Below are 23,307 nucleotides of genomic sequence, written 5' to 3'. Positions count from 1 at the left end.
TTAGGGTTAGGTGATTGATTTTTAATGCCTCTTAAAGAGTTCTTTGAGGGTTTTTGGTGAGCAAAACAGTGTGGCTGATGAAGTTGAAGAGGGTCTAAAAGAGCATACCAAGAGTCTGCAATAGCCTGATTAAGGTCTGTGAGGCCTATGTGAGGGCCCACCAAGGGCTTCTCGCGGTTCCGTTCAAATATTAAGCCTAACAAAGAGGACTTATATAAAGCACGGCTAATCACCTGTGAGGGTATCCAGTTACTGTGAACCTGTGGCTTAGGGAAGGTTCAGTTGAACAGCAAGGTCTTAAAACCCTTCCTGAGTTCCAACAGAGAGGATGAGGTCCTGAGGTGAAGGTCTTTTCATGACTTCGTAGCAAGGTAGGAGAAGGAACGTCCTCCACTGTTGCTTTGGTGGATGCAGAAGTGTGAGAGAGGGAGGCGGAGCGCAGGTGTTTGAAGGGTTGGTGGAAGTTCAGGCTGTGGTTGATGTATGCTGGTCCTTGATTGTGTAGGACTTTGTAGGTGTGGATCAGCATCTTGAATTGACATCTCTTCTGAGTGGGGAGCCAGTGGAGCGTCTTGAGGTGGGGGGTGATGTGGGGTCGTTTTGGGAGGTTGAGGATGAATCTGGATTCTGTATAGTTTGCCATCTTTTCAGGACGTGCGATGTGATTCCTAAGTAGAAGGCGTTGCCGTAGCTCAGCTGGATGGTGACTAGGCTTGAGTGACGATTCGTCTGGTGTTGACGGGGAGCCATTTGAAGATCTTACGTAGCATGCGCAGAGTGAGGAAACAAGTGGAGGATGCTGCATTGATCTGGTTTTTCGTGGTGAGCTTGATGTCCAGGATCATGCCAAGGTTGCAGGCATGGTCTGTCTGAGTGGGTGAGGGTCCTAGTTCAGAAGGCCACCAGGTGTTGCTCCATGGGGAGTGGGGAGGTGTTGTTCCCAAAGATGAATACTTCCGTCTGAGGTTTAGGCAGTGGTCTTTCATCCAGTCGGCAACGCTTGTCATGCACCTGTGGAAGTTGGCCATCGTGGTGGAGGGGTCCTCTAACAGCGAGAGGATGAGCTGGGTTTCGTTGACGTAGGATGTGATGTTTAGTCCGTGGGTATTGACGATGTTGGCCAAGGGGACCATGAAGGTGTTGAACAGTGTAGGGCTGAGGGATGAGCCTTGAAAGGCACCTCAGGTGATGTTCTTCAGTTCTGAGATTAAAGGTGGTAGACGATTGTCTGGGATCTTCCTGTGAGGAAGGAGGCAATCCATTGAAGGGCGTCTCCTTGGATTCCAATGCGGTGAAGCCTCTTGATAAGTGTGTGGTGGAATACAGTGTTGAAAGCTGCTGAGAGGTCGGGAAGGATCCAGGGTCACCATTTCTTCCTGGTGAAGATGGGTTCGGATGCCATCTTTGGCAGCGATCAGGCGATTTCGGTGCTGTGATTGGTACGGAATCCAGATTGGTAGGTGTCAAGCAGATTGTTGTTCTTCAGATGTTCCATGAGTTGGTGGTTGATGGCCTTTTCTAGTACTTTGGCGGGAAAAGGGAGCAGAGAGATGGGACAGTAGTTCTTGGTTTCACTGGGGTCGGCGGGTGGTTTGTTGAGAAGGAGTTTGACCTCTGCGTGTTTCCATTCTTCGGGGAAGGTGGATGTGGTAATGAATTCTTTGAAGATGACTCTAAGCTCATTGCTGATTGTCTTGCTTCTGAGGTTGAAAATGTGGTGGGGACAGGGGTCTGTGGGTGCTCCTGAGTAGACGGAGTTCATGTTGGCTGTGGTATTTTGAGTGGTGAGCTAGCCACATATGGTGGGCATGTGGTCAGGGTTTGTATTTGTGGGAGTAAGAGGAGGCTGAGGATGATTTGGGGTTCGAAGGTGTAGATGTTGGAGACAGGGCAGGACTGGGAACACAACCCAGCCCTTACAATTCAGATGGACAGGCCCGGGGAGAGGGGTGAGGGGGGCCGAAATACTAGTGAGAAGCCCTGCTCCTGCTTTTGTTACAGGGTGCTGATATTGCAGCACTGCTGCAAAACCGCCCCCCAGTAACATAAACGACCCACACCGCTTAACCCTTCCAGCCTACTGGGAAAATGCCTGACACCCGCTATGGCCAGTCTGGCTGTGGTTTGAGATCTTGTCGTGGAAGAAATTCACTAGGGTGTTGCAGAGTTCCTGGGAAGGGGAGATTATGTTTTCGATGGCAGAGGGATCGAAGAACTCTCTGACAATGTTGAAGAGTTCTTTGCTGTGGTCAGAACTGGCTTTGATGGGGTCAGCAGGGGCACTCCTTTTCGTCTCTTTCAGGAGTTGAGGGTAATGGTTGAAGGATGCCTTGAATGTGGCTCGGTCAGTGAGTCCCTTGGTGGTGCGCCATTTCCTTTCCAGTTATGCTTTGTGATTCTCAGTTCAGTGGTGTACCAACTGGCTTTTTTGGGGGATCTCTTGAGTTTGGTGGACATGATGGGGGCGACTCTGTTGGTGCAGTCAGTGATCCAGGCGGAGAAGTTCTTGACAGCCTATTCTAGGTTGGTTGCTGTAAGGGTGGGAGGTGTTAAGGACGTCAGTCCACTGTTGTTCTGGTGGGATCCATCTTTGGCTCTCTCAGGTGCTCTTGAGGGCCAGCAGCGACTGACCTAGTAGGCTGGGTGTGCCTACAGAAACATATAGAACAACCTTTGAGCAGCTTGCATCAGATTTTGGTGTGCTAGCATTTTTTTTCACTCAACATTAGCTCGACATGAAACTTTTTAAAGACCAGTGATCTAGATAAAAGCATGTGTCTTGCAGGAAACAATTCCTTTTATTATGGTGCGTAATCATGTTGAAGACTGTTAGATAAAGTAGAAATAGGTAGATGATGTTGTTTTGTGTTAAGAAACTGGCAGCGGAGAGCTATATTGAATGCTAAAAAACAGATAAGGGTGAAAAGGGCAGTCCTTAATATAGAACCTGAGTCAACTGCCTTTGCCATCAGTGCTGGAGGTGATTAAAAAACGTTGTGGCAAAACATTAAGGATATGATAAAATGTTATTGTACATGCCATTTACTACGCACACTAGCACTAGTGTTCTTATATTGGAACTGATCATTAAAGTCCAGAAGAGGATGAAAGTGTTCCAAGATGTGTGCCTGTATTCAAAGGCCTTGTGTGATTTGTCTGGACCAAAGATTGTAGGGTTGCTCTTTAGTTCTCATGGAGGCTTCTAACCGCAGATTCCTCACCTTATGAATATCCCCGGGTGCCAATCTGGATCCGTACACTTTTGCATAGACATCCAGCGCAGGCAGGTAATGCCAGGCCATATCATGCTACCTAGTGCTGCCCTGTCTTGTACGGACGTGACGTCGGGACCAGTATATATAAGTCACCTGCTCACACTTCTGTGATGTCCTTCCTTTCTGCTCCAACCGACACGGATCCGGAGCTTCAACAGTCATTTGACAGATTTGTGATTTTCTTGAACATCTTCTCTATTGTGCAGCTATGTCCAGCTGTGCCTCTTGACCTCATTCTGAAGTTAAGGTCGGTGCTGGTTCTAGGTCCATCAAATCTTGGCCCAACAACGTATTTGGCTTCATCATTGGCGCCATGCGCCACTGTTGCCCTGTCCATTGCGGATATCGGCATCACCAACTTCGGCTTCAGATCCAATTATATTGTTGGATTCTGAAGCCAAAGCCCCTCCCTACTAGTAGGGTTTATGCTCAGTCTGAGCCTGATTTTTTTAGAAAGTAGTATCTGTCTGGACATCAGCCTTATACTCCGGATAGGATGGAGGATTTACAGTACGCAAGTGATCTAGACACTTCACCTGAAATCGGACTGGCACCACCTAATCCTGCTATGGCCACCTAAATGCAGCCCTCTTTGCCGCAATAATGAGGAGGGGGTAGAAACTATTGATCTTATTCTACCTACTCAAGAGGTCAAAACTACTTTGTATACAGAAGTGTTGGACCCAGCACATTCAGTGAGGTTCTGACAAATGTTGATGGGCACCTGGGCTAAGCCAGTATCTTGCCTCCCGCCCCCACCCCTCCACCCCCCTCAATAAATAGACATATTGTAAGAAGGCTAAGACCTGCTCCTGGGGACCGGATTTGCTATTGCAGCATTGATTCTACAGATGGGCAACCATCACCGATGGATATATCTTTTGATAGCTCTAGGCTATTCGGAGCAAAGGCAGATTCAGCCCTTCAAAGCTTTGAAGAGAGCAAAGCCATCGCCCGCTTTCTGGGTTTGGCTCCATCAGCTTTCCCAACAGCAACATCTTTTTCGTGACTTTGGAAGAGTAAACCTACGGAGACAAATGCAGTATTTGTCTCAATTGCAGTACCCCGCCCAGTCCTTTAGAGGCGTTGGGGAGCAGAATTGCAACATTCAGAACCTAAAGGGCAGTGTTCTGCCCAGACCACACCCCCTCCTTCCGCAGCCGCATCAGAACCTCTTTAATTTGAACTTGACATCCCACGATCATTCTGTTGCAGTTCAAATTGCCTTTTACCTCTCCGGTTGGAGGAGCATTACCTCAGATTGATCTGTAGTCCAGGTTGTGGAACATGTTTATTCCTTAGCCTTTCTTACCTATCCTTCAGTCATACCCCCTACACTACAACATCTCCCAGACGGCCACTTGTCTATACTCGAAGGAGAAGTTCTAGCTCTTGGCTAAGGGAGCAATAGAGAGGGTGCCGTTTCAGAAATCCACACTAGTTGTTAGTCCCTTTTCTTGCTGATATTAAATAAGGTTGGCGGCCTTCATCCCTTTCTAGATCTTCACACTCTTACCTTTTTCTTAAGGAAAGACGAGTTCAAGATGCTCACCGTGGCCCAAGCTCTCTTTGCCCTCAATCCATCAGACAGGATGGTAGTGTTGGATTTGTTTGATACATACTACGACATTTCCATCCTGCAATCCCACAGGTGCTACCTGGAGTTTAAGGCATGTCTGGAGCACTTTCAGTTCTCATTACTCCCCTTTGTCCTGACATGTGTACCTCAGAGTTCACAAAGGTGATGGTGGTGGTCCCAGCCCATCTGTGGAGGCTGAGAATACCATTGTTTGCATACCTCGATGACTGGCTACTGAAGGTGGGCTTGACTCAAACATTTACGAAACCTCTCCAGATGACGGGCAACCTGTGGACATAGTTTGGTTTCTCCACCAATGTGCAGAAATCATACCCGACTCCTTCACAGTGACTTTTCTTCATTGGAGCCATCTTGGAAGCAGTGATCTACTGAGCTATTCTTTCACCTCAACAAGTCCAAGACATTTAGACTATGATCCCAGTGTTTCGTCCTGTGAGCTGTATCTCAGTGAGAGTGGCTCTAAAGCTTCTGGGCCTCTTGGCCTCTTGCATCCTGCTTGTAGTTCACACCAGATGGCACATGTAGACTCTGCAGTGGCATCTGATGTCTTAGTGGACTGAGCACCAAGGAAATCTGTCATATTCTATCCGGGTGTGGTAGGAGACTGCAAAAGATCTGCAGTGGTGGTTGCTCAACCGCAGTTGGACCCGTGGCAGACCCCTCTTCTGATCCCACCCAAAGTTAGATACCATGACAGATTCATCATTATAGCCTTGGGGAGGTAATCTGAGAGAGATGCAGATCAGAGGACTCCGGTCTCTGGAGAAAGCTCTCCTCCACATCAACCAGCTGAAGTTGTGAGCAATTTGTAAGTTCCACCCTACTGTCATAGCAGAACGGATGTGGCACAGACAATACACTGCCATGTGGTAGTACAACAAATAGGCTGGAGTGGGATTGAGCGTTGTGTGCCAGGATGCTCTTTGTCTCTGGAAGTGGCTGAATGTTCAGAGCATATTTCTGATGTTAATGTTATATGCATTTGTGGAGCGCAAACTGATACCCGTGGGTGTCCTGGCGCTGTAGAGAAGACCTTCTGTGGGTCAAGCATATAACTAGCTGGTTATCTTGAAAAAAGCCATGTTTTTAATGCCTTTCTAAAAAGCCGAATATTGAGAATGCTTCTGATGTACAATGGTAGGGAGTTCCATGATTTGGCCGCATTAATCGTGAAACTTCTTCCGCCCCAATTAGCTTTGACTCGAGGGATGCTAATAAGTTTTTGGTCAGCAGACCGTAAAACAGGCTTATACCAAATAAAGCGTTGTTGAAGAAAATCAGGTCCGATGCCATGAAGTGCCTTAAAAACGAGGCACGGTGACTTAAATTGGGAACCTTTGCTGATCGTCAGCCAGTGAAGTTGTTTTATTTTGGCTGAGATAGATTTGTATTTAGGTGTGGCTGTTATAAGTCTAAGGTGTGTCCTGCTAGATGTGTGGCACCACTGACTATATGCTCCAAGTTACCACCTCTCATGAGGTCTAATAAATTAGATGTGTCCGGATCCAAAGGTAATTTCAGATGGTAATTGAAATCACCTACGATGGTATAGGGGTTGGAGCAAATTCCCCTGTCTAATATGCTACTGAGTTGAGTTAGAAAAGGGCTTCTCGGGCCTGGTGCTCAGTACAGAAGGGTGCCTCTAAAAGCATAGTAATGGGAGAGTTTAAGACAAAATTCTAGTGCTTCATACCCTTCTATAGTTAGGGAATTAAAAGAAGCAGAGATAGAATGATGGTAGATAATAGCAAGACCCCCCACGTTTCTATTGTCTGTTGAGTGTGTGATAGAAGTAGTCAGGGGGGGTAGCTTTAACTAAATCCGGTCCAGATCCCATATCTGTCCATGACTCTGTGATGAAAGCCACGTGTATTCTCTCATCCGGTATAAGGGAGGCGATTTCTATACTATGTTTCACTAGTAACCTAGCATTAAACAAGGCACATTTCCAAGTACATTTGAGGGTGTCCTGCTTAGTTGAGGGTTGAGCCTGGCTTCTATCACAAACGGGCTGAGCAATAAACTTAAGTAGGTTGGCATTGCACCCCAAACATTTGACGGGGCCCATGGGGCGTATGGATTCAGGGTGAAAGATAATACAATTCTGGGTAGTGGAGGTGGGATTGAATTTGATTATGTCTTCAGCTGAATAACTTATACCTGGGGTCGTGTCTGTCCTGTTTGGTCCAGGGGTTCTGGCGCTGAACGCGTTTCGAGCGCGGAAGGGCGCTGCCGGGCTTGTCTTATGCGCGCCGGCATCGCGTCCGCTGCGCGCTCGCGGCATGGTGCTCTTAAGTACTGTCGGGAGCATGAGACCTAGCCCATTGACCTAAATCCCCTCAAGATGGTAGCCCCGGTGTCGTAAGTCCTGCAGAGACCTTGCGGTATACTGCTAACCGGGAGCAGGCAGATGTGAAAAATGAGCAAGTGGGTAAAGTACGTTTTTTAAAAACACAAGAATACCTTTTGTTTAAAAGCAATTCTAAAATATCAGGATTGTGGCAAGTAGCGTGGGTCACTCCCGGCTGAGTCTCAGGAGGACTTCTCTGTGTGCGCTGCGGCAGAGTGCTCTTAAGTACTGTCAGGGGCATGAGACCTAGCCCGCTGACCTAAATCCCCTCAAGATGGCTGCCCCGGTGTCGGACGTCCCGCAGAGACCTTGCGGTACACTTCTAACCCGGAGCAGGCGGATGTGCAAAATGAGCAAGTGGGTAAAGTAAGCTTTTAACAACACAAGAATACCTTTTGTTTAAAAGCAATTATAAAATATCAGGATTGTGGCAAGTAGCGTGGGTCACTCCCGGCTGAGCCTCAGGAGGATCATCCAGCACCTGGTGGGATCTTTAAACCCCAGAGCAGGCAAACTCTGTTGATGTTGCCTAGCGGATCACACGTGGCAGGTTACCCTCTGAAGTGACACAGGAAGTCTTCCAGCAATAGGGAGAACTCTAGTACAATGTTTTTGCTACTGCAGAGAACGCGCAGTGTATCGAATTTTGTGTTTGAGTTCTCAAGGCAGTCATCCTTAGGAGATACCTTTCGCTTGCATTGGGGCACGGGACTCCTATATTCATTTCCACCCCACCTCTCCTGCCATGAGTGGTTAAAAAGTTCAAGAAAGACCATGGCCAAGTCATCGTTGTGGCTCTAGACTGGGCAAGGAGTGTGTGGTACCCTGAACCTCTGGCCATAAGCATCTTTTCTGCAATCCGGCTACCTCTTTTGAAAGATCACCTGTTGTAGCAGCATAGCATGGTACTACACCTGAGTCTACACAAGGTACACCTCTTGCGTGGAGATTGATCAGCCACAGTTGCTGGAATTTGATCTTCCTCTCGATGCAGTTGGTGTTATTCTAGTAGCTTAACACCCTTCTACAAAGACTGTTTATGGAGGATACTGGAAGAAGTTTGTTATTTGGTGTTCTTCTTGTCACTTCCAATCCCTGCAGGCTTTCCTGTCTGATATATTATTGTTTTGTTTATCACTGACATAGCCTGGCCACAGTTAAAAGTTACTTATCCTCCTAAGATCACTTGTTGTGATGTGTTTTTTGAAGGGGCTGCCCTATATGTTCCCATCTACTTCTTTTAAAATACCACAGTGGAATCTTAAACTTGTCTTGACCTACCGGATGTGCTTGCCCTTTAAGCTTTTGCACAGTTTTCTTTTATGATTACTTACGCTTAAAATGGTGTTCCTCTTAGTTATGTCTACCATGAGAGTGAGTGAACTTCAGGCTTTGACTTCTTTTCCACAATTAATTTCCTTTTTTTCTGGACAAAGTAGTCCTTTGAATAAAGGCAGCATTCCTGACCAAGGTAGTCACTCCCTTTCACGCAGGGAAATCCATCACCCCGTCAACATTTTATGCACCACCTCATCATTCAAAGGAGAAGTAACGATTACATAGTCTCGATCCTAATAGGGCCTTTAATTTTTGCATCGAGTGAAATTGGCAATTTAGACAAGACGATCAGCTACCTGTTGGGTGTTCTGGAACAAACAAAGGCCTGGAACACAAAAGGATGATTTCAAGATGGATTCTATGGACTGGCCAAAAAGCAGCCGCAGAGGGTTTACTTGTTCACTTGACCAGAGCAAAGGCTTGTACCAGGGAGCTAGCACTTTACCAGTCTTTGACATGTTTCAGGCTGGTAGGTGGGCATTCCTCCACACGTTCACAAGGTACTACTACCTAGACAACCAAGTTCAGCGGGATGGGCAGTTTGCCTGATCTATCCTACAAGATTGCTTGGTCTGAGTCATTCCACAGGCCCATCACCTAGGAGGTACTGCTTTGGTATCTATTCAGATGGTGAGGAATCTGTGGTTAGAAGTTTTTATCAGATGAATAAGTTACTTACCTTCCGTAACATCTTTTCTGGTAGACTCTATCTAACTACAGATTCCTCACCTGCCCTGTTCAGAATTTGGATTTTGGTTTTGGAAAAAAGAAATGCCCCCCTCGTCATAAGCGGTATCTCCCATGGCGAGGGGGGTATTTTTGGTTACTACTGCCCAATAGGCAGTAAAAAAAAATGGCTATATGTCCATCCTTCTAATTTGGGCAGGCAGACATATAGCTAATTCTCAGATGGCCCATCGGAGATGGCCAAGAAGGAGATGGAGTAGTCACCTTCACAAAATCTATGATCCGCCCACATATAAATTTGGCAAATGGACCACATTATATGGGCGGTAAGTATGCTCCGTCTCTGTTGTGAAGGAGTATGGGTACAGCCAATATATAAACCAGGTTGCTTAGTATGGCAACTATTTGTTCTCCTGCATGCCTGTACTTCCATCATGAAGCAGCAAAAGAACGTGGCCTCCATGACTGCCCTTTCTGTGCAGTTTCCCCTGAGCCACATCGATTGTTGGTTGTTGTATAAAATGGCTTCTATGACCTGCTATTTTCATTCTGTTTCCAAAAAGTTTGTTGACTAATGCATAGTGATTTTGGGCACTTCACAGACTTTCTGGCATAGAGGAGTATAAGTTCCATAGATGCCCATAGATGTTGAGGGACAAACAAAATGTTTTTAATGAATTCCAGTTACTTTACGCTGACAAACGAAAATCATTCTGTCATGTATAAGAATACAAGACATTTGCACTTTGTAGATGCATTTTGAGAGTTGGTTTCGTTTTGAGAGTTGGTTTCGTTTTGTTGACTTTGGGATTAAAGAGCAGAATAGCTTATCAATTATTTTGAAGTGTTTGTAAAATACCACCACACCGATATAGAAATAAATATGCATTGCTTAGGATGATTGAATCACTGTTTGCCTCCCGTCTTAGCTAGCTATGGGTGCTGTTTTTCAGGTATATGGTGAGTAAGGTAATACCAGACTTTTATAAACTTTTATATTTGTAATCATTTCTCTTAACAGCACAGCTGCATTGATTGTGGGAAGAACTTCTGCAATTCATGCTCCACCCAACCCGTTGGAGGTCCCCGGCTGTGCGGCCTCTGCAGGCGCTTCCGAACAACGACCTTTGTGCGAGTGGAATTGATGAAGATGAAAGTGAAGGATCTTCGGGACTACTTGACCCTGCATGATGTTTCAACTGAGCTGTGTCGTGAGAAGGCGGACTTAGTTGATCTGGTGTTGAACCAGCAGCCTCTCGCGGCGGGAGACCCACGGACTTCCTCTACCTTACTTAACCCAGGTATTTCAGAGGAGAACACCCACATTTCAGAGGAGAACACCCACATTTCAGAGGAGAACACCCTCCCATCACAGACCCCGGTTGATAGGAGGTTCGCAGGAAGTATTTCGTCTTCATCAGATACTGAGATACTTCCCTCCAGCGACAGGACAGAACATACGCAGGTAAATACTGTGTAAGATGCTGATATAGTTGAAGGTGATATTTGATTTGCAGTATTGTGCACAATTAGCAATATGATACTAAGCAAGTAGAGATATTTTGATCTCACCACGACTAACACATACATTAACAGATATGACTCTCATAACCTGAGAAATAAACTGTAGAAGCCAATCCATGGCAGCACTTATTTAAAAAATGGAATAACAATGGTTGTATTTTGTCCCATGCTTCAGTGATCCTTCAGTTCTGTGTTGCTATACTTGCTGGCTTCGTCGATTACTGGTGCCTTCTCCTTTATACCGCTGCTGGGCTGCACTGAGGAGGCAACAGCTGCTTACTCTTCTATTGCTACTGCGAGTGGTGATAGTTTTGCCACTCTCAAATAAGCACATTTTCCAAACTCTCTCATCCAGCTAAATCCTTTAAGCTGCCTCTTAAAAGTCCAACCTACTCAATCTACGTAAGAGGCTAATATTGAATTCAACTTACAACCACTTTTGGTAGCTTTTCCCAGTGGCTTAACGAAATGCTGACCCTCCAGCTACCCTGGTGGCTCTTAATTCCTTCAAGATGGTGTCTAAAATAAGTAATTCATTTACTGATAACGTTCAGACTGTTAGTCGCCTGTCCTGTTTAAACACCAACATCTACCTAATGTTCTATCATGCCCTTTCTCTTGGATAACTATCTGCTAACTTTTCCCTTGAAACAAGTTGATCCCATGATTTTCTAGCTACAATGCGACCAACAGCATACTCTGACAAATCTGACAGCCTGCTTGACAGCAAGCATTATCACCCAGGTTGCGGATTTCTGAGTCCTACTGGGAAAATGCACCTTTTGTCAGGGGTATATTCAGCCATTCACGGATGCCGAACCAAATATTATCCTTTTTTAAACAAATGATTTTGAATCCCATAGGCTTTTTAGGTCGAGCATTTGAGACCTCTTGGTATACTTTAGTATACCTCTTACTTACTTGGGAATGTGGACACGAGTCGGACGCGCGCATTTTCCGTCTCGGATTTGTCCTCGTGCGCGCGCCTTTGCTGCTGGCAGATTTCTGTGTGGGCGACTTTTCGCTTTCGTTTTCCAGTGCTGTTTTTTTTTTTTTTGGCCTGCGATGAAAGCCGCATTTTATGAGACAAAATGCAAACATGCAAGAGACTTTCCATGCAAGAGACTTTTAAATTAAATCACAGCAATAATTTACTATTAAAACAATCTTATCTTGGAGCCTGCATTTCGTGATTTTTGTGGGGCGCATACTTCACATACACTACGGAAAAAGATTTTTCAATCAGAGACTTTTAAATTAAATCAAAGCAGCAATTTACTATTAAAACAAAACAATTTTGGAGCATGCATTTCCTGAATTTTTTTCGGTGCGTACTTCCTACGTCTCATACACTACGGAAAAAGAATTTTCAATCACAGACTTGTAAATTAAATCACAGCAGCAATTTACTATTAAAACAATCTTGGAGCCTGCTTTATCTGACTTCTTTTGGGCGCGCTGAAAGGCTGCATTTTCAGTTATTGCGAACATCACTTTCAGAATGATGTTTAACTTATGCAGCGCTCTGACACCCTCGCGGTGCTAGCCTTTACGCATGCATGCATACACACAGCCCTCACACATACAGGCACACATGCGCCCCTCCCCGCCGCACATACGAGTACACAGAACACACTTCTTACGGTGCACACACTAGCACAGAACTGAAGGCGCTAGCCTTTACGTGCGCATGCATACACACAGCCCTCACACATAGATACAGGCATACATGCGCCCTTCCTTTCTATACATACAAGAGCACAGACCATACTTCCTACTTTGCATACAGTACGGAAACAGAATTTGCAATCAGACACTTTTAAATTACATCACAGCAGCACTTTACTATTAAAAAAATGTTGGAGGCTGCATTTCCTGACTTTTTTGGGCCGCGCTCAAAGGTGCATTTTCAGTTATTACGAACATCACTTACCAAAGGAGTTTGCAAGACGCTTAAAAAGCAGCGTGATCCCAAACTTTTTCCCAAAAGCGTGAGGGTCAAAAGCTAAACTTTTACATAAAATGCCAGCAGCAATTTACTATTCAAACTATTGTTTGCATTATTATGCAGTGATCGTGTGGAAAGGCTAAAAAAGGTTCCTTGATGTATATAATAGTTTCGGTTAAAGTTGGCGCCATGATAATGTTAAGCACTTTAGCGCTAGCCGCCTAGGATGTTTAGTTTTGTGTATTGTATTGTGAAGCTGGCGCCATGCAAACGAGGTGATCTGCTATCTTGTTAGGTCTCGCGTCAGCGAAAGACCTTATGTCGCCAGCTTGCGGGAATGTTGGACAGGGGATGTGCACGCGCTTTCCCTCGGCGGATTTCACCTCGTGGGCGCCCACGTGCACATCTCCTGTTCAACATTCAGCAGCCTCTCGCCTCTCTCATTCACACGCGCACAGACACAGCCACAGCCACACTCACGCATGCGCACACACATTCCCACGCGCACACACTCGTCCCCCTCTTCCCCCCGGCACACGCAGGGCTTACATACACACACAAACGCGCACACACACACCCTCCCAACTCCACTCACCGGGCACACGCAGGGCTTCGATCACTGGTTAGGTCGAGCTAGAGTTGCGCATGCGTAGCATGCGGTCTAGCTCGTCAACTATTGTTTCCAGTTTCCTGCGAATCTGAGACAACTTTCGGCCACGCGCCTCTGCTGTCTCAGATTTGTCCTCGTGAGCGCGCTTTTGCTGCTGGCTGCTTGCTGTGTGCGCGCGGTTTACAAAACAGTGTGGGTCAGAAAGTGGCGTCATGCTAGGCAGACACTCGCGTACACACACCCTCCCCCACCCCCACCAACCAGTCATCGGGCTCTTTTAACACACACACACGCATACATATACACGCATACACACGTGCGCGCACACACAGACACGCGCGCACACATCCCCCTCACACCCCACTCACCAGGTTCTTCTTGCGTGTCCCTCGGCAGCCAGCGGGTCATTTTGGTTAACAGGCGGGGGCCGCGGGGCTCTCCATGAGCACGGGAGCCCCGCTAGCTAAGGCAGAAATCTTCCGGCGGACACAGGAGTGCCCCAACAAAGGTGCCTGGCTTCCTGTTGAAGCCGGGCTGCGGTGGCGAGTTTGCTTGTTTAGTATTGTCGTGAAACATCAACGATTTTATACTATGTCAACAACACCTTTACTTGTACAGGGTACGTTCGCCTTTGGATTTACGATGTTTATTGTTAGCCAACTAAATGCCGCTCATTTTATCTACCTGTTCCCATGATGTCCAACATTAGTCTGCTGAGCCACCATACTTCGTACAGCGTTGTCTTGTGATCCTCAACATGCACCATTGATCACAGCTGTTAAAATATGTTGCTTCCAAGTTTTTTTTTTTTACAGTTTTTTTATATAGCGCGAACTTGACTCGAAGGATCAGAGCACTTTACACCAGCACCAGTTGCTTTACATGAGGACACATTCCTTTTGTTAGGCACGTGGAGATTACGTGATTTGCCCAGAATCACAGGATGCTGCGCGTCCTTGCCGAGCCTGGAACCCGGCTCCACAGATTTGAGGTCGACCGCCCTAGCTGTTATGCCAAATCCTCTCCGCCAATTGATTGGCTTTCATCTGGCTTACACTTGTGCTGATAGTTTTACAGACACGATGCACAGGAAGAAATGTTTGATACAGATTTTCTGAACACAGACTAAAAAACCCAATTTCTCATAGGACCGGCGAAGCAGTTTTGTGACAATAATCAGACGTATTGGTTTCCTGTCGCCGTTTATGTCCGTGTCACATTCAAGGCTGAATGTGTTTATTGGCTGTCCCCTGCCAGTTTATAAACCTTTAACTTCGACGCGCATCCGTGCGCTTGATTTGACAAAATGGATACATGAATTGTGTGCTCACATAGTGCTTCAGGCATATTAGGTACTATGGTCAAGTTCTGAGAGACAGACAAAAAGCAGTTTGTAATAGAAGTTAAATGTACAGATCACCCCAGAATGTACAACATTTAGCCATCCATGAATGTAACCTGAACAAGCCTGAATGCCATTGCCAGCAACTGCTTGTGTCTCAAGAAAGATTTCATTATCTGTAGATCTGCCTAGATTACCTACCTGTCTAAAGACTCGGATATCTTCTTTCCACATCAGCTCTCGTCTTTACCCGTAACACACGTCCTTTAACTTGGTTGTCATGGAAAGGGAGTGCTGAGTGGACAGAGAAAGATTATGCTATAATAATGGTTTGGTTTCAGTTTGGTAATATCACATTCTAGCTCACAACATATAGTGACTCGCTATAGTTCATATTTGTGTTTTTCCACTTCATTTTCCTTAGTCTCTCTTTTCAAACTCTTGTTCTTTTTTCTGCCCTGTGTTCATGTTCAGCTGTTTTTTGTTCATCTGATTTCTCCCGTCATTCTTTTACTCTTATTTTATGTTCTACATGTCATGTAAGTGCTCTGTTCTCTGCAGTATTTCCTTTCATCTTTCAACCTTGTGTGTTTTTTGTTTTATTTTTCTTGTTGTTTTGTCTGCCCTCTGCTTTTACCTGATTTTCCAGCTCCATTTCTAGCTTGATTCTTCGTTCTTTTTTATCCTGTTTTGTTTTCATGCTATTACTTTCTCTTACCCCTTTCTCCTTTGTCACTTTCTTGCTCTGTACTTTTTTGTCCTCGTCGCTCCCTGTTTTCCCTTTTCCCTCTTGGCCTGCATAGGTACAGAAAAACTGACAAGTACAGCAAGAATGATCTTCTAGAACATCTGCCTTTGAGCTTGTGCAGAGCTCTGTCCAAGGTGCACTCGTTAGAGAATTGCAATAGAAACGGGAGGAAAGAGATTATTAAAGCCTTGTGCCGCGCACCATCTGCCTATGCTCCTGTCCCTCTTACCTGTTCCTCTTAAACCATTGGATCTCTAGCCATGGGGGACGCCTCTTTGGGGATGGAGAACTGCATCTCGATGAGAGGTAGGGTTGCTGGCATGGGTTCATAGGCAGAGACACCTACTGCTACAAGGCTGGTGTGAGGCAGGCAGTCTCTCCAGCCCTGAAAACACTTTAATCAGCCTCCAGCCTCCTAAGAAATCCCCCGGTCCACTGCAGTCTAAAACCGGCCTTCCCTCATTCTTTCTGGCACTTTGTATATTATGTCTGTTAGAAAGGCGAACCCGGGGGAGGCAGAAGGTGTCTGACTGACCACCCCTAGGTCTACCCCTCCTTCAGAGAAGGGACCGAGCGATGTCGAGAGGCCTCCGACGTGAGGGCCCTCTCCTAGGATCGTACAGCAGAGTAATCACACCACTACAAATGCACACCACACGTAGATAGAGTTTTCAATCTTTATCTGGCAATAAGTATCGTTTCAATATATACAGCAGATCCAGAGATCTGGAAAGTCTCGTGACAAGGGGCAAGGTAGCGGGACAGTCTTATAGATGGTCGGTTGCCAGGAGACTCTACTCACAGCTCTCAATCCTCGAGCTGGGGGTTCCGGAAAGTTGGGCCGCGGCAGCGCCAGCAGGCTCCAAGGTGGTTCAGCGAGTGTGGACCGCGGCAGCGCCAGCAGGTTCCCAGAGGGTTCAGCGAGTGTGGACCGCGGCAGCGCCAGCAGGTTCCAAGATGGTTCAGCGAATGTGGACCGCGGCAGCGCCAGCAGGCTCCAAGGTGGTTACAGCGAAGATGGACCGCGGCAGCGCCAGCAGGCTCCAAGGTGGTTACAGCGAAGATGGACCGCGGCAGCGCCAGCAGGCTCCAAGGTGGTTACAGCAAAGATGGACCGCGACAGCGCCAGCAGGCTCCAAGGTGGTTACAGCGAAGATGGACCGCGGCAGCGCCAGCAGGTTCCAGGTAGAACAGCAAGGTGAGTTCGTCTCAGGGTCAGCCGCGACAGCATCATCAAGGCTTCTCGACTCCGGGATACAACTGCCGTCCTACCCCGGGGCTGGCCCAGATATAGGTCTGGAGTCCTTTGATGTCCGGACCCTCTCGCCTGGGGGTCAGAGGAGCCGGGATGATGGTGTCCAGACACCCAGCAGGGGGTGGAGCCCGCGCTCAGGGAGGCCGGAGGCCGATCGAAACCAGGCATCCGGGGACGGTTGGAGAGCCATCGAAACTCCCCTCTCCTTGTCTCTGGTTGAGTGGCCACTCTACCACCCGGAGGGCTCTTGGTGCCTCGATGGCGGGCTCGCTGGGGCCGTGGCCGCGGCTGGGCCGGGACCACGTGTCTGTGACGTGATGGGCCCAAGATGGCGTCGGGCCTGGAATGAGGGTCCGGGGTGGGCACCGGACCGGTAATGCTGGGGCGGCCCGAGTGTGCCGTGTCAGAGGTTGGGGGCCGCCGGGTGGCGGATCTGGTGGTTTGTAGGTCGTGCAGAGGTGTGCCCGAGGCCGACCCGGGCTGGATGGAGGGCCGATGTCGCCCGGGGCCCGCCATGCGGGAGGGGTAGGACCACGCCACGAGGCCGGGTCCAACAATGTCATTGATAAAGAGAATATTTTCCCCTTTGTATTGTGACATAGTTTTTGAGTTGCACTGCTTATACAATCTGTGCAACCATTCAACAACACCTGGTTCAAATATGTTCTCTCAATGTTTCAAGCTTTATTACAAAGGTAACAAAAAGATGTTAATATTTCACTTCTGTTCTTGGATTTTCGTCACAATAAAATACACTGAACATAATCTTCACAAAAGTTATTAACAAAACTTTATGCTATTGCCATTATAAATTACAATAACTTTTATTTAAGTATTAATTATTGAAAAAAATGTAAAGCCATTGTTATTTGTAATATCAATACATGTAAGTCACGTAAATACAACACATATTACATTACAAGTGCTATAGGTGTCAAATTTGCAAAAGTTATAACTATTGGCATTGTCAATGACAAAGCTATTAATTTCGCTATTTTCAAAAACAAAACATAAATAAAAAATGTGTCATTTACAATACCAATACCTCAAACTTTCCTAATGCGAGACCTATTGCATTGCAAATGCTTGTTTTATGTTTGACCCTTAAGCGGACTCCCTTTTAGGTCTCGCCTGAGCCAGCACGCATGCGCTGCTCTGCGAGGCTTTTAGTAAGGACTTTAAACTCTGAACACACGCTTGCATGTGTGCTTTTTTTTTCCATACCCCGCTATTAGCCTTTGCGTGCGTCTTATCTAAGAAAGACAGCACACAATTGGCCAAAGGCGGGTGCATGTCCTGCCTTCTCTCTCCCCTGGCCTAGGGAGCTCGTGAGCGAGCAACAGCGTGGCCGGGTGCTATCTGGTTTTAATTAGCAGCAGCGGTGGCTTGAGTGTCAGATGGAGGGCAGGCTGCATTCTAGTCTCTGGTTACTTGTTCTCTCATGTACTTCTCCCCCAGGCTCTGTGTTCTCCCCACTCCCAGTGTTGCTATCACCTCTGCCTACTGCTCGCTCTCTAGAACACTTCTCCCTCACCCATATGCTCTGTATTCCCCCCCTCCGCCCCACTCCACCGTGTATTTCTATGTGTGGGCCCATCCCCAACCCCTGTGTTTCTATTTCCATTGTGAGCTGCTTTTCACCTCTGCTCACTCACCTGCTCCTCCTTTACCCCCCACTTTAACCCACCCTACTCATGCCTTCTTCGCTTCTCCCATGTGTGTGACAGAAGTAAGCCTTCAGCGCCAGCGAAATATTGAGTGCCGGGCTCTACTGCTGTGCTTCATGTATGAAAATATAAAGTTATATGCTGACTTAATTACTTTAAATGGCATGTCATGTACTGGCTAAGATTGCACACATTCCAAATTTTCTTTGTCACACTGAGATTATTTTGCGGCTTGGCCGACATTAACAAATAGTCAGTTGGGCATTCACCGTCATCAAATGCAGTGATTTATGACAAAGCGTATTAAACCTGCCATACTATTGGCACAATAAAATTTAATAGCATAAAATTGGATTAAAGTAACACCTGCGATTTGCAGTGCTTTTATACTGTAGACATCTGTATAGATGACATCCATGTGTCGATTTTACTAAGCATGAGGCTCCAGCTCTTAAGCTGTGTGTATTGTTTTTGTAAAGGATAAGACTCCGTAAAGGAGAAATGCAGACCTGCCGGCTCATGAATATTATAGGCATTTATATAGTAATTGCTACCTCGGAGGCTCTAAAGCGCTTTTATAGTTTGTAAGGAGGCTTTCTACTGTCTATGGACTTCTATGACGGGCAATAGATATTTCCATTCACTCCTGGCGGGGGAACATCAGGCCACCTTTCCCAGGAGAGCATCAGACCGTCTTTCTCTGTGGAAAATGTAGAGGGGCTGTGTGGAGTCTCCCAAGAACAGGGCATTTAAAAGGAAGGGCATTTAAAAGGAGGGGCTCCCATTAAAAGCAGTCCATCATATCACATCTCAACTAATTCTACTGCCTTACTTTTAAGCCAATTAACTGTCAGCTTTGGCAATTCCTTTTAGCCTTGTTTTACAGCATCCTCCACCTACAAAATGAAGAAAAAAGTGTGAAACCTCCTTTGTTGTTTTTTTGGGAAGCGACAGGGACAAAACTGGAAGGGGGAAACACGGGCGAGGGACTGGAAGCAACACAGAGGGTGCAGCTGAAGGGTGGGGCAACATGGAGTGCAAGGCAGAAAAGCAAACGGGCAAGAGGGAGTGTAAGGGTGCTATGGGGAGAAAAGCACACAGGTAAGAGCAACATGGTTCAGCAGCGAGCACATCACGGAGTAGGGCAGGAAGAAGCACATGGACGAGAGCAGCGCTCCAAAGGGGAAGACAAACACACTTGCTGCTGTTATTAGGAGGGCTGCTGAGGCACTTGACTTTAACTTCCTCCGTCCATATAATACCACTCAGTGCCACATAATTACACGCCACATATTTACTCTCTAGTCGTAAAGAGTATAGGAAGGCAAGGTTCAAGTATAAGAGGATAAAAGAAGAACAGCACTGGACATTTGCCCATGAAAGTATAAAATCAAAGGATCAAAAGAGATTTTGGAGCTGGGTAAATAAGACTGTTAGATCGGGCCAACCATCCACCGCAACAAATATCTCTCCCACTGATTGGGAGGCTTATATTGAAGTACTTTACGTTGAGCCCGACAGACACAACTGGACTAACTATCACAGCTCTACTCCCCCTAATTCCCATACTGGAACGTCACTCACTATCAAGATCGCCCCTAAACAAGTTGCACTTATTATAAAGCAAATGTGTCCAGGAGGGGCCCGGGCCCAAATGAGTTACCAACAAAGATATACAAAGCTTCTACTCACAAGTGGGCAGCGCTCTTGACCCCGCTATTTGAGGCATGCAGAATGGGCGGACCCATTCCTGATTCTTGGTAATGTTCTCTCCTCTTCCTAATCTACAAAAAATGCCAGCGGTCTAATCCCAATAATTATCGGTTGATTGACCTCCTTGACATTGAAGGGAAGGTCTATGCAAGCATCTTTCTACAAGAATTGACCAGCTGGGCGGAAGACCGAAAAATAATACCCTTTACACAAACCGGTTTCCAAAAGGGCTGTCACATCGAGGACAATCTGATCTGCTTCGCCCACATGATCGAGGATATTCTTGCAACAAAGGGAAAATCGTTCGGCAGCGTCGTCCGTCCCAGGCTTTGGGAAAAATTGTTCAAATGTGGTATCCCGCAGATCCTATTGAATGCCCTCATTGCTCTTTATTCAGTTACCTGGGTCAAAATAAAAGTTTCCACTGGTTGGTCTACAACCAATAAAATGCTGACCAACAGAGGCCTAAAGCAGGGATGCATTTTTGCTCCTCTACTCTTTAATTTGTACCTTGCAGATCTGCCTGAGTGGCTGGCCCGCCCTCAAGCTTTCCCACCCAGAATCGTATCTGTTAAAATCCAGTCAATGCAATACGCAGATGACACGATTCTCCTTGATCAAACTCAGGTGGGCCTTCAACGACTTTTTGATTCCCTGGCATCGTATTGTGAAACAAACGCTCTGAAGATCAATATCTCTAAAACCAAGGTGATGGTAGTCTCGAGGCATCGAGCAAGACAGCGCCCATGGTACATCGCTGGGAGACATATAGAGGTAGTTGCCACATATAAATATCTTGGAGTATGGATAGATCACAGAGGGAGCCCGAGTCCGCAAATCGCTGCAATGCAAGGTGTGGCTCGCAGCTTGGAGGAGGCCTTCCTAAGAACCAAGAAAGCTCTCCACTCTCCAGACTTCACCTAGTTAATCAGTGTGATAGATGCCAAATTACTATCCACTATAGCTTTTGGCGCCACTACTTTTAAAGATGAAACGTTCACCTGGTTGGATAGAGTGCAATCAGCCTGTTTCCGAGAGTGTTTCCCCTAACAAACTCCACCTCCCACGCCCAAATCCGTATGGAGTTCCGTCTGTTTTCCCAACATTGAATCATGAAAGCAAGATTCATTGCCTACTGTACAAAAACCAAAATGGCTCATGACTCCATACTAAAGAGTTGTATATGGTCACTGTTAAACAACCCCAGCACTTCCTGGACGCACTAGAAACTCATGAGTTATGGGCAAGTTCGCTGCCCATAGGGGTGGCTCCTAAAGTTTTGACTAAACAAGCAAAGATTCTTTCAGTGGAACACGATGCATCAGCCATGAAAAATCTATCCCATGGCAGCTGGGTGTCAAAACTTTATGATCTTTAAAACCTTACCATATTATCTGTCGTCCTCTATGAAGCCATCGGTGAAACACCAGTTAATAAGACTACACTTTGGCCTGCTCCCCCTAATGGCGTACAAGTATGGTCCACGGTACAAGGTAGATATGCCCTCTCAGTGTCGTTTTTGCAACAACTGGGAAGAAAACGTAATACACATTTAGTGCATCTGTAGAATCCTACTCCCCTTTCGAATTTTTTTGGTTGCGCCCCATCTGGAGAATTCTCATTGTGCGGAAATGCCAAGAAGCCTTAGAGGAGTGTATGAAGGGGGACTAAGCTGAGATGTCCGCCCGATATGTAAAATTCATGATCAAGATAAACTCAATTTTGCCGGCAGATATCACCCATGAACCTCCGCTGTGTTAGCTATGAACTTCCTCCTTTTTCCTTTTAAAAAAGAAAAAAAAACTCTTTTAAGTCGAGAGCGGAAAGTGCTTTTTTATGTCTTTTTTTGTATGACTTGCAATGATTTTAACTAATTGTACAAATAAATATATCTATCTATCTACTAAATGCAACATAAATACACTCAACTTAATACCACTCAGTACCACATAATTACACTTTATTCAATGCAACATAAATACACTCGACACAATACCACTCAGTACCACATAATTACACATCACATAATTAGACTCTATTCAATGTAACATAAATACACTTCACATAATAGCACGGTGCCACATAATTACATGCCACATAATTACACTCTACTCAATGCAATATACACTTCACATAATACCACTCAGTGTGACCTAGTTATACCCAACATATCAACATAAATATACCCCACATACCACTCAGTACCACATAATTACAAGCTGCATAATTACACTCTACTCAATGCAACATAAATACACTTCATATAATACCACTCAGTGCCACATAATTACAGTTAATACGTTTATCTTGGCAATCAATTTTGCCTATATACTCTTTAATTGTTTTTTGAATTCATATTTAGTCACAAAAAGAACACATAATCTACTAAACAAAAAGTCACATTATTACAAAAACATCCAACAATACATTTAAACTCAACATTAATGTGTCACAAAACAATTATATGAATACAATACATAACAATAAATAACAATTAATTTGTCACAAAACCGTTGATATATATATAATCAATTTCGTATAGTTGTAAACAAATTAAACAACTCAAAGCACTCCCAAACTCAGAGGATAAATGATTTCAATACTCTAAGTGTTCGACGACTTAATTGCCACTTATGTCATAGCCGACGCGTTTCGAGTCTTGGTTTTATGAATTACCGGACTCTCATCAGGGCTGGATAAATCCTTTCTTAAAAAGCGACTGTGTGGTGCCAAAATTGGTTTGTGGGCTTCGAATTATGTTTCACGCAGTGACTGCCACTCTTATTAATGTTGTATTTATTGGAGCCACTTATATCCAATATTGTTCAGATAAGGGCGGGAGCCGCTCTTGTTAGTAATGTGGTTGTGTAATCCACTTGTGCTCAAAAATATTCGGGTCAGGGCACTCTAGGGTCTTTAAATTCGATCAAGAATAAAGAAGAATTTTTTGTTTTGCCATTCCGATCGTGATTTGTTTTCAGGCTTTTGAGGGGCTTTATGGTTATTTTATGTTCTCTCTCATTCCGCGTAGGAGGACATACAAGCTCCGGGTTTGTGGATCATCTGGAGCGGAAGTCCACGTTCACCTGTAATTTCCTGGGGACATGTAAGGTACAAAAAGAAAAGGATTGCAATGCAAGAAACCACCTGAGTACCTTTGGGTTTAAGTCTTTATGCATGGAGAGCCAGGTCAAGGGGGCATGGTCGGTCAAAAGAAGGAATCGCTTGCCAAGGAGGTAATATTGCAATG

The 23,307-nt window shown here is 45.7% G+C and overlaps 1 protein-coding gene across 7 annotated transcripts in view; it reads left to right on the top strand.

Moving 5' to 3' along the window:
- RFFL (ring finger and FYVE like domain containing E3 ubiquitin protein ligase) overlaps positions 1-23,307 on the top strand; it is a 286,407-nt gene that overhangs the window by 172,918 nt on the left and 90,182 nt on the right. For all 7 annotated transcript variants that reach the window (XM_078679598.1, XM_078679599.1, XM_078679604.1 and 4 more), the window contains one exon: positions 10,272-10,715. In XM_078679598.1, coding sequence (XP_078535724.1) covers positions 10,272-10,715 — 444 coding nt within the window. The remainder of the gene's footprint in view (positions 1-10,271; positions 10,716-23,307) is intronic.

The sequence above is a fragment of the Lissotriton helveticus genome, chromosome 3_1 (genome assembly GCF_964261635.1).
Source record: "Lissotriton helveticus chromosome 3_1, aLisHel1.1, whole genome shotgun sequence".
NCBI classification, from domain to species: domain Eukaryota; kingdom Metazoa; phylum Chordata; class Amphibia; order Caudata; family Salamandridae; genus Lissotriton; species Lissotriton helveticus.
The sequence above is the reverse complement of the archived record's forward strand: the minus strand, read 5'-3'. Positions and strand labels throughout refer to the sequence as shown.